This window comes from Brachycentrus maculatus, unplaced genomic scaffold, assembly GCF_059751285.1.
Source record: "Brachycentrus maculatus isolate JH-2025_06_01 unplaced genomic scaffold, ASM5975128v1 h1tg000201l, whole genome shotgun sequence".
In the NCBI taxonomy this organism is placed as follows: Eukaryota; Metazoa; Arthropoda; class Insecta; order Trichoptera; family Brachycentridae; genus Brachycentrus; species Brachycentrus maculatus.
In genome coordinates this window covers 249,406-262,393 of record NW_028280952.1, presented here as the reverse complement: position 1 = coordinate 262,393, position 12,988 = coordinate 249,406, and the positions used below count along the sequence as shown (strand labels likewise).

Genomic DNA, 12,988 nt, shown 5'->3' with positions numbered 1-12,988 from the left:
ATAAACCGAGCTGGACAAACACTTCAATTAATTAATACTAGAAATCAAGATAAGACTCAATAGAAATGTAAATAATCAGACTTATTGGGCTGTTAATAAAATCTAGAGGCATAACACCATATATTTGGGCAATAAAAACCTACGGACGTAAAGCCCAAACCTTCAGGGAAGGTGACCAAATAAGAATACAAGCCGATAGGCCGAATCACAAATAAGGAGGTAACTGAGACAAAATAACAAGAAACACTTTTTAAACAAATGTATTTTTCTTTGTTCTTTAACAAATTTTTACAAAGTATAAAAAATGTATGTATATTATAATAAAATAACAACTACAGTGGAACCTCTCATAGCGAGTAATTCGCATAGCAAGCAAAAAAATTGTGTAAAAGTTGTACCCTTAACATTTCGCATAACGAGTTACAGATTTCTCTGTAAAGGGCAAGTCCCTTTTTTGTGACATTCACTTGTGAGCCGGGATTTCCGCGCCAGTCCAAACAAAAAATATTTAACTTAACGAGTAAGATTCTAGAACGCATTATGTTTGTTACGAGAGGTTCCACTGTATATATTTATTTTTCAACATTTATTTTATTTGACCAGTGAACGGGTTTTGTCGTTACCGACATCATCAGACTTCCAGCTAGACAACATTCTATGTTTTATATACTTGTTGTATTGGCAGGGGTTGAGAACCATGATTTTATATTAACCTCTAAGCTGCTTAATTACGAGTGTCATCATTTCCGTCCCGTGCAGGATTATTTTACATTCCAATATTTTTGACAAAAAAACATATTTTTGCCTATTTTTTGTAGTGAAACTTTCGGAAGTTGTTCGGATATCCATTATAGATGTTCACAGTACACAATTCAAGTGTATTTACACAAAAATAATAACATTAACGAACTCCCGGCAGAAAATTTGGAGGCCGTATAGAAGACGCGGCTGTGGTATAGTATATTCGTTGCGTGCGGGCAGTTTTTAAAAAATTGTTATATTAAAAAATAAATGTAAACTAAAATGAAATTGAAAAAAACATATTAAATTAAAGTTTATATTAAAAACGGACATGACAAAAATGGTGTGAAAATCTTCAAAGCAGGGACCAGGACAAAAACGCATTTTGCATGTGGGACACATTCGTGGGACTTTATTCCTTTTCTCGCCCTTTAGTTTTGGTCGCTTTCATAATTTTCGCTTTCACAATTTTTGTTCATTGCAAAAACATGATATTTTCGTCACTGCTGTATAAATTTTAATTAGAGACATAACTAACCATCACGCCGCTTCTCCGCAGGGGTAGGCAGAAGAATAGAGCGCCACACCACTCTGTCCTTGCAAACATTCTTCGCCTCTTCCACATTCATGCATCTCCTCATACATACCCGCCGATTGTTACGACTCCTAACCTGACTACTTTCAAGTATTTGAAATAGTCAAATAGTCTTTTATTTTTTTTTAGTTTTTAGGTAGAGACATAATGATGACGATAAAAGTTATAACAAAAACGAATGCTTCCAGTATTCGAAGCACCGCACGATAATAAACAAAAAAAAAACAAATATTACAAAAATATCACAACACAAAAAAACGTGTTACACAATCACTTGTTAGTTAATTACAATATCCTTCTAGTTTCAAACAGTTAATAAATATAATAATGATTAAAATAGTTAATGATAATTTAGATCGCCTAAACCCATTGAACAGACTGTACTGAGAGCACGCAACGAAGACGGGACGACCGGAAGTATTCACAACAAAGTTGACACTAAATTAAAATAATTTTGATATTTTATGACACTAAATCAAAGAGAACTAATTCATCCAAACCAAATTTAAGTGCAAAAAATTATCCATAGGTTGTATAAGTACGTATAGTTGAAAAATGACTATGCATGCGATGCGCAGTCAACGGTACTTCTATAAAAAAACGGCAATAGATGCTGCGCAGGCTAAAAATATTACGTTACGGGTTAAAAATATTAATTCATATTCATTTTGTCAGAATTTTTTTATAAAATCGTGGTTTTCAACCCCTGCCTTGTTGTCTATATAAATAACGTAGGACTTTGTTTACCCTCCGACCAGTCTGATAAAATAAATGTGGAAAAAAGTATATAGTTATTTTACTATATAAAAAGCAGTTCCACCAAGAAATGTCAGTACAAAACCTAAAAGTATTTAAGTAAATCAATCATTTTGATAACAAAAAACATTTTATAACATCCTAAATATTAGAAAATAAACAATCTTTGGTTTTTCATCTAACAATTTTTTTTAAATCACTGGACAGTTAGCTACAGACCTTGAAGTAAGTTTTTTTTTTTATCCACTTTTTAAAATATAATATGTACATTTGGAACTTTACAGATTTTGATGTATGGAATTCGCAGCATAATTAATACGATGTTCAATTTTTTAATTAGATATTTGAAAAAAATCAACCCCTTATGTGGGTCGCCTCCGAAAGGTTACATGGTTCATGGTTTTCACCATTCTCAGTGCAAATGATAAGACAGCAAAAACTACAAAAGGATTAAATATACCTTGTAAAATTATATTTAAATCATGACTAGTTTATATTACCCGTAGATGGTGGGAGGGAGTTGAAATGTGTTATTAAAAAAAAATATATATATACATAAAGCATGCCTGATTTTGATCCAGAATGACTACTATTATATTAAATAGTCTATGATGTTGGTAAAATGTTGCCACGTTATCAGTCAAATAATGCTTCAATATTTACATAAGAAATGAATATTTGCAACGAAAAGTTTCAACTTAACAAGGTGATGCGATGGTAACGTGTTGATGTGAGAAAATAAATAAATTGCCCACTTAAAAATAAATTAACATCAACTAATTCGTAGACATGGGAATATTCACGTTCTGCAAATCACACATGATACAAACATTATGTGAGTCGCTGGTATAATCATATTCTGCAAATCACAAATGATATATGATTCACTGGAATATTTGCATTACGTGATTCATTAGAATATTCACATTACTTGAATCTCATATGTTATAGTGATTATACAAAGTCATTACAATACACATATGATTTAGACATGAAACATGAACCATAAATATCATGAGAATATTAACACTCTGCGAAATACATGATACAAGCACAACACAAGTCACGGAAATATAAACATTATGTGAAACACATATAAGCGGGATCAGAGCCCCAGGAAGACCACCTAAACGATGGAGAGATAGCTGGTCTTCCACCTCCCAGGAGCGGACCGGAGAATGACAGGACATAGTCCTTAAAAAAGAAGAAGACATATAATGCAATGATCATACAATATCGTTGCGATACACATGTGAGTTTGACATGATACGTGGACCACAGAAATCATGAGAATATTAACACTCGACGAAACACGTATGATACAAGCACAACACTTAATAAAACTAAATTAAATACTTTTCTTTTTACTTTTATTTTATTTGACTAGTGGTCGGGATTCGTCTTTACAGACATCACAAGTCTGATAATGTCGGAAACGATGAAACCCGGTCACCGGCTAAATTAAATAAAAGTGTAAAAAACCATCTGTTGTTTTATTAGGTATATAAAATGCAGTTTTGAAAGAAATGTCAGTACAAAACTTAAATCTAATAAAAAGCACAACCAGGTCACGGAAATATTTACATTATGTGAATGACATGCCATACGATGAGCGTACAGGTCACTCTCAATACAATGCGCGTATGCATTGTAATGCACATTTATCTTTAATTATGAAATATTAATAAAACTAAAAATAGGATGGCATCTCAGAAACTTAAACTAAAACCTGAAATACTTAAATAAACATTAAAATTAATTTACAGAATCTTAAATTAAAAACTGAAATATGCAGTTTACAGATACTGATATTGTCAATACAAATAAAAAGTAAAGAAATAATAATAATTAGGTTACTGGAGATAAATAACCTCCGACAGGTGGAAGTATCTCTAGTAATAAAACAAAATCTTAGTGAGGTACCTCAAATACGACAGAAAGTGAGAAGGAAGGATCCGGGTTCAAATCCCGGAGTTGTTTACTTGAGTAGTTAAATTAAATATAAGAAATAATTACAATTAGCGAGCAGCATCCGTTGGCTACTCAAGAGTCTAAAGGAACTGACAAAAATATAATTTGATATGAAAGCATAATTCAATTTTGAAACTAATCAAGGAATATTGACCTCTTCGACCCTGTTAGCGCGTTTGGCTATCATGCTGAGGGCTTCCGGTCTCCATTGCCAGGGGATTCAAGGAAAATTGAAGCGATTTTTCACTATACATATTAATAATTATTTAATATAATTGCCAGTATAATTGACGATGAAGTTAATATTGTGTCAATCTGTTGCAGTGCCCAATGCACCATTAGGTTATTATATGGGTAAGAAGAAAAAGAAGAATAATCTTAATTTACATGACAATATTAATTTTTAGAATGTTTACTTTTAAAAAAAAACTTGTCATGTGAATAAAGATTTTTCTTTGAAGGTAATTATTATGTTTGCATTTTATATCCGACTCTGCAGTGTAATGGTCAGCACGCTCGGCTACCGTTCTGGAGGTCCCGGTTTCGATTCTCGGGAGGGGGGGTCGAATAAATATAAGTGATTTTTTCCATTCTGATATTTATTCAATAGTACCCTGGACTGTTACCTGAAGCAGAGGGCTGATCACCTTTCCTTCATGTGTTGACGATCAAGATAACAGTGCGTTTATATGATGCAGTGCCCTATGCACCATTGGGTAAAAGTAGAAGCATTTTATAACTATTCAGGATATTTTATACGAAGAGGTTTTATGGACTTTACAATATTCCACCGGGACAACCGAAATCATCGGGTTTGATAAAATTGAATTGAGCTTTATGGTTCCATCTCAAATTCTAAATTCTAGCCACGGCTAATAAGAGTAGGAGACGTATTCAAGTGGATTATGGATGAATCGCGGAATTTGTTCAATGAAAACCCGTAAATTGTAGTCAAACTGACTAACATAAATTGTACAACTACATAGTATAGTAGAAGTTAAAAAGTTGAGGTTTGCTGTTGAACCAAAAGTGGTTTGGGAGCAGTAGAGGCATATTTAACTTTTGGGTAATCATTGCATATTAATTGTGCATTTTAATATTTACTAACAAAGAAGAAGATGAAAAAAACAGCAAAATACATCCTTTGTGCAAAACATGCATTTGATTTGACTGCAAAAGACTGACCTTGTACAAAAACAGAGATTAGACTGATCACCACCCCCTGCATCTTACTTATAAATATTGTAAAATTTTAATGCTGAATGAATTATTATATTTAATGATGCATTTGCTTTTGTATTGTTTGATTCAAGATTATGTCACTTTGCATATGACTAGACGTTTGTTTTGTTTTGATCATTTATTTATCTGTTTCTGATTCTTGACCAATATTCTTTGAAAAACATATCTCTCGATATATTAAACATTGACATCTATGGGGCAAAACATGAAAAATGACAGGAAACCATTGATATCAGTGACTAAGTATGCATTAGAGACCATGGCTCTGACAAAAAGGAATACAGAGAAGCTGAATGCACAGCGATCCATGGAAAGATCCATGCTTGGTGTAAGAGATAAAATGAGAAATGAGGAAATTAGGAGCAGAACCAAAATAGCGGATATCATGGATCGCGACTAAAGGGACAATAGGAAAGACATGTTGAGACAAAACTTCACAAGATAGACCCCTAAAATTTTAAGATGGAGATCTTAATACCTCAAAACCTTGAATACCTCAAAAAAGATAATTCAACAAAATAGCCGCTGTGGGGGGTAAAAATTGGATGCAAGCAGCAACCGACCGAATAAAATGGAAGGATACGGAAGAGGCCTATATCCAGCAGTGGAGGACAGAAAGCTAAAGGAGAACAAGATCATTGCATTGGAAGGAAGTTTGTGAAAATAGTTGAGCTCGTATTGAGAATGGACTTATAAAATAGCGATTACCTCATAGAACAAATCACACAATCCACTCATAAATGGGACCGTCTGTTACTCACATTAGCCGCGGGTAAGGAATTACACCTTTAACCGGACAATCTTTAGGTACATTCAACTGGACAGATTGGAAAGAATGGAGGAAGTGGAGTGCGTAGAAGGACTATTATTCTACGTCCATGGCATTGCTCATGTACTGATCTAGTTCCTTGTCCAGGTGAGTGTGACTGGCCGCCATGTACTCGTCCAGCTGCAGGTCCAACTCCTGCTTACTCGGCAGAGGTTCCGCTTTACCATAGCTCCAACCTGGAAAACAATCATGTAACTTCATTCACAATGTTGGCAAGTCACGAGGTATGTGAGCCCCTTAGGCTCCAATAGTGTCTCTCATCTTCAACCTCCATTCCTCAAGAGTATTCACATCATGGTGACCCACCCTTTGTGCTATTGACATCTCGGCTGTCCAAACTCAAAACACAGTAAGGGACATTTTTTGTAGTACTTTTTTTTTGCCTTTTTGGACTAAGTAGATTCTACCTAGTCCAAAAATGCAAATAAAACGTACTACAAAAAAATGTCCCTTACTGTGTTTTAAGTTTTGACAGCCGATCAGTCTAAATAATCTAGAAAACAAATATCCTTCCATTATATCCATAATTAAAAAAATTGTCTTCAACTTCTAACCCTTATCCACACCCAATGGTGCATAAGGCACTGCATCATATGAATGCAGTGTTATCTTGATCGTTACTTATATGAAGGCAAGGTGATCACGCCTGCGCCTAAAGGACCAGTCCAGAGTAATATTAAATAAATATTAGAGTGTAAAATCAGTAATGGGATTCAAACCCGGGACCTAGAGCACAGTAGCTTAACACGCTAACCATTACACCACAGAGGCAGAAAAATCGTACCCAGTCACATATACAATCAAAGTGATGATCCAAATTTGATTTATAAACATATGTTACTTCTGGTACGTGGAATATTGTGGATGAGTATCATTGTTGAACAACAAACTAGAACAATATATAAAAAAAAATTCTAGTACACAACCATGATACACGATTTACCCATAATGAAGGGTTGATGGTCCCAAGAATTACACAATAAATATGGGAGTAGAACTCTTCAATTTGTTGCCTACGGAGGTAAGAGGTCAAAATAAAATATGGAACAAAACCAAAATAAAGGAACGGGTAAACGATCAAGAGTTAATACTATAAAAATTGTAAAATAGTTTTTATTTTTAAAATTTTCTTTAATTTTTTGTGTGTATATTAAGTTAAAATAGATAAAAACAATAAATAAAAAAAGTATGTAAAAAGAACTCCACGGACAAGACACACAAGGTGGCTTGGTGGGTCTCTGCAAAAAAAATGTTTATTATGTTTATAAATATTTAAATGAATGTATAAATATTTAATCTAAGACAGATAAAATTTTTATTATCTATTATCATTTTAGTATATATTGTTAAATGTCATGTCGATAAGAAACAACTGCCAGAAATTTTATATCTCAGAGAATACAGGACTTCCCCGTACAAATCTGCAGTAGGAGTTGTCAACCGACGGTTCCAGATTCACCGATATGTTATTTAAATTGACAAATTATCGCGTACAAACATTATCACAATTATCGCGCGTTTTTGAGGGGTATAGCAATGTATTGGTATTTACTATAAATTTCGCACGTATCTACTTTACGAATGTCAAAAGCAAACTGACATACGAAGCCATTTGCAAAAATGGAAGCACTTTCCGTTAGGGTGATACTTATTGCTCCACCCTTTATATATGTGGAGGTAAATTGTGTTTTCTTACCTCTACCTCTGCCCCGCCCCCTCCCGCGCCCGAGTCCCCCCCTCCACGCCCCTCGCGCCCTCGTGGCCCCCCTGCCCCGCCCCTGCCCCCAGCCCCCACCATTCTGCGTGTTGCTTCTGAACCCATAATTCTGGATATTCCTGCTGACAAAATTAAAACAACCGATTCATAAATAATTGGCCAAATTTTCACTAAAAATTACTACTACTACCATCACGCCGTTTCACCATAGGTGTAGGCAGAAAGGATGGAACACCACACTCTTCTGTCCAGACATACACTCCTAGCTTCCTTCGCATCCATACATCTAGTCATACATGTCCTCCGATTACGCAGACTTTTGTCCGAATAGCGAGTGCTTATATACTAATTTAAGTAACAATTTCATTTTAGAATTGTAAAATTTCATTACTGATTCAACCATAATTTTATCACACAATATCTGCAAATTTTAAAATTTCACTAAAATATAAACTACATAATATATCTTTGGCCGCGAATATCTTTGCGACTTATACGAGGACATGGGCTGTTCGACGTATGAGGAGCTGAAGAGGGTTTCGCAAAAGAGACCGGAGTGGCGAAGGAGGAGTCATTTGTTGCCGCAGACCAATCCACGGGATTGAGACAAAAGAAGATACACTACATTGAAAAGTAATTATTTGCGAATAAACAATCTAAAACTGTACATATGTAGGAACTGTCATGAACAAACTAATACCTGGAAGTATTTCTTCTCCTCCTGAATCTGCGTCCTCTCGGAGAGGTCTGATGGCTGGACCAGTCCACTTCTGACAGGTCATCGAGGGAGCTGGAGCGGCTGCAACGTCATACAACACTCTTAATCCGACTAAAGATTGGCGGACTCGTGGCTGTGAAGCCACAAAGTTGCTCGCTTGAGGTCTTGCGGTACCATCGCAGATGGAAGTAATTTTATATCCGTGTCACAAAATAAGTACATTTTGTGATTTTATCATCCGGTCGAGGAATCGCTGCGACGCGATATACATTGACACTGTAGATTTGATTTTGGGACATTTGCATCTCTTTATATTCAATTTTAATGGCTTTCATAGTATGTTAGTTAAGCGAGGTTATTATTTATGAAATTTTATCATCATTGCCACCCACAAACCAATGGAATCGGTAATCCGTAGAGTTGTAGAAGTTCCCAAAGAAAGACTCAAACGTGACTTTAACTGAAATAGTCATCAATTCAAGAAACAATGAGTGCCTTCCGTTAATTGCCTAGTTTTGCGCTGTATATATGAAACTGTTGATATTCCGGGTCTATGCGATGATCCTTCAGTTAATAATCACACTGCGCAGCGTCTCCATCGAAGAAGTTAAGGATGAAGTTATCGTAGAGGATGATTAGCTGTAGGTGTGTGTCAATTCAGAATAACCCCAAAAGGGTAAGAAAAATAGCGCTATGTCACACCTGAGATCGACCACGGAGCTAACTCGACTTAGCGGCCTCTGGCGGGGGTGCGGGTGGCGCAGCGCCAGCTGGACATCGGGCTCCCGGGCCCTCCAGGGCTCCCGGCCCCCCCAGGACTCCCGGGCCCCCCAGAACTCCCGCAGCCGCCGCGAGGACAGGCCGCGCATGGAGGGGCGGCGGTGAGGGGACAGCTTGCCCAGCACGCCGAGGCGCTGCTTCAGCGAGATCTGAAATGTAAATAAGCGCTCGGTAGTCGTGCCTCCGTTTCAGAGAGTTCAAATAATATAATTGCGTAAAAATTATAGACACACCGGATGAGGCGGACGGACTACCTTTGGCCCCTATCCGCACCCAGGCGGTGCAAAGAGCATCAGCATTAACTTGATCATTATTTACGTAGTGAATTAATTATATTCTTGCACTCGGAACTCCAATTATCTCATACTAAGAACTTGATAAGTCACGTGATATTGTAAGAATTACCGTTTTTAATGCCATAGCCGCTTGCGCCACCGGAGTAGTCCCTAACCTGTCGTGATACATCTTATTTTGGGGATAAGACAAATTATTTGAAAATAATGCATTTGCGGCTAAATGCCTTTGAGAAGCCACCCTGACGTTTTGCAATATCGTGAAGCGATCACTCAAAGACAGCTCCGTCGCATTCGTCACGAAGATCTTGTCAACAACCATGGTTGAAGGCGTTCCTTTAACCTGTAATCCAACGAAAATAAACATTTAAACGCGCGTGCTATAACAAAACTAGATATTAATCACGAGGATTTGTAGGAATTTCCCGATTAAAAATCATACTACAGTAAATATTATTTTTTTTAAATTTGACAGGCGGGAATTTTTTCGAGAACGCCAAAAACAACACTTTTCTAACAATACTGCACAAATTACCTGATTAAAGTTTTTGAAGTGATATATATTTACATGTGTATAATTTTACGTGTTATATGCGATAAACATCTGGATATTCAATTTAAAAATTGTGTACAATATGCGAATTTGACACAAGCATCGAGATTTAAGAAAGAAATGATGCCAACATTATCAACTGATAATATTTGGAAAAAATCACAGGATAACCAATGTAAAGATATTACAGCTAGTAAATAGTTCTTACCTATTTAATTTGACCCAAAAATAAAACGAGTGCGAGATTTACGAATTTTGCGACTATAAATAACACTGAATGTATTCTTTAGCGACTTATAGATATTAGCAGTATACATTTTACACAATCTATTACGATTACGGGTGTGTAACAAATACGAGTATCCTAGCCATTGATTTTATTTTCATTTTCCTCTTCTATTGAATCTACTATTAGGTCTATTAATAATCCTTTTCCTTTCTCATATAGCAGTAATTTCACACAACCCCTCATTCACGTCATCTACATGTCATCAAACATACCGTATTTTTAAATTCATGAATCTGAGACCCAGGAGAACCGCCTCCGTTTATTATTCACACTATTTGTTAGAGTGGTTTGATTTATGTTATGTGAAAGGGATCTTTAAAAAAAACCATGTTTGAAATCTTTGAGAAGTTTCATTTTAAAACAAGTGTTCTTTGCTGAAGGAATCTTCGGTTTTATTTTCCCCGAATCACAAGGATTATTGAATTTGTGTGTCTCATTTGAGAAATTTTGCAAAAAGTTGAACTCTTTAATAAATCTGCGGATATTGAAGTGATTTTTTTCTTATTTCAGTTATTTATTTTATTCCCTTAACCTGCTTTTCACGTTTCTATTAAATTCCTTTTTTTCTTTCTTATTTCTGTTTTTATTCTTTCGCATTATTATATATTTTTTACTATGAATTTCTCCGTGTGTTTTTGTTCCTTTAATGTACATATCATGAGTTTGTTATGGGTGTATCATGAAAATAATAATAAATAAGTCGTTTGTCTAATAAAAATTTAAAAAACCAATAAAGAAAAAAATTATGTATGTAAACTTTATAAAATGAATCAACTTTGTTTTAACCACTTTTTTATTAATACAATTTAACCTACCGGTTTCGACAAGAACCTTGTCATCATCAGGGTTTATTAAATTCTAAAACATTAAAATACTCTCACCAAAAACAAAGTTGTTTAATTTTATAAAGTTTATAAAATGTGCCACAAAGTATTTGCGGAAAACGTTCAAGAAATTATGTATGTAAATTACTATTTATATTTTTAAAACAGCGGGTTAAGAAGGTAGTAGGAATGCAATGTTTTAAAAATAAATATGATATAAATAATGCAATTATGATCGTTTGGATCTAACATATAGATTTTATCTAGCGACCCATGATCCGTGATTAATAAAACATTAACATGTTAATTTTTCGATTCTTGTTCTTAAGATAAAAAATGGACTCCCTCCATTATATTATTATTGTACAGTAAGTATATTTTGAATATCAAACCAATACCTCGCATCTCATATCACAAAAATTATTTTTAAAAAAAGTGTATTTAGAATTTAAAGATGTCAAAGACACCATGTGCGTTGCTGTATGGAACTCCATATAAAGAAATTGGAACAAATCAAGTTGAGAGAATGGTGATACTGTTACTAAGCGTTCCCTTTAAATTTCATACATTTTTCGAATACCTTCAACTATACATAAGCTGGTAATTAATTCGTTTTTTTATTCGATTATTTAAAGCTAATCACGCCAATCAGTGCATAAGTTTGGTTGTGTATTGCGTACTTTTAGCTCCTAATATACTCATATTTAACCATTTGACATTAAAAAAACTCGGAAACACTGGAAAGAAATATAAACCGAGAAATAGTAATGAATGTCATCCCAATCGGCTAACTGGAGGAGTAACAGTTACCGATCAGGCACATCTCTACTTTCAGTAGTCAAAAAAATAACCCTTAAAATGTTCAGAAACTCCCATTAGTATGGATACACGGTAATAAAAGGGTTACGCAACATGAGTCAAAATCTACTACGGGATTCTAATTTTATTTTCGGCTCTGATGAAATCTTTTTTAATGTATAGAACCATGTACTTCCCGATTCCTTTCACGACTTATCCATGTTGAGATAAGTTTTGTTATTCGGGAGATCCAGTGAGCTTTTCAAATATTAGTCGAGACTTGAAAATAAACCCACAACATCTTTGACAGAGTAAAGTTTATATAACATCTTACGTAGAAATGTACTGTATAACAATACGATTTTAGTTTTGTGATATACGAGACATTACTTCGACACGCGCGATATTACGATGATGTCCGCTGTACATCTGGTTATAGAGCAGCGAGTGGAGAGAGCCGAGAACCCGTCGCGTGGGTACGCCCCCCGGCCGGTCCCGGGGGCCGAGCCCGAGGGGCCGGGCGCCGCGCGGCCTAACGGGCCGCAGCCGCACCCGCGGGAGACCTTGAACTCGCCGCTAATGGGAGCTAAGGCCGACCCTTCCACCCACCGCGCACTGCTCACTGCGCACTGCGCACTGCCCGCACGTACAGCACTCGAGCACTCTTGCTCTTTTAGCGTAGGTACTCCGTTCTTTATTTTCTGACATTTAAGATAGGTGAAGAAGAATATGGAAGTCTGGGCATTTACAAGGCTTACGACCATCATAAGTGATCACTTTACACGCGTGTTTACATTCTTGGAAGTTCTATACATATGATCCAATTTCAAAACATCGTTCTTGAATCACTAGAATTTCACTAGAGACATCTATTGGTGAGAT

At 35.6% G+C, this 12,988-nt stretch overlaps 1 protein-coding gene across 1 annotated transcript; it reads right to left on the bottom strand.

Annotated features, from left to right (window-relative positions):
- Positions 1-244: 244 nt before the first annotated feature.
- LOC148307341 (uncharacterized) lies at positions 245-10,295 on the bottom strand. Its single transcript, XM_088263594.1, has 6 exons — positions 10,178-10,295; positions 9,755-9,985; positions 9,272-9,498; positions 8,552-8,650; positions 7,831-7,970; positions 245-6,310 (listed from the first exon to the last, which is right to left on the bottom strand). The coding sequence occupies exons 2-6, from the start codon at positions 9,962-9,964 to the stop codon at positions 6,171-6,173; spliced, it is 816 nt and encodes a 271-aa protein (XP_088119720.1). The 5' UTR covers positions 9,965-9,985; positions 10,178-10,295; the 3' UTR covers positions 245-6,170.
- Positions 10,296-12,988: the final 2,693 nt, after the last annotated feature.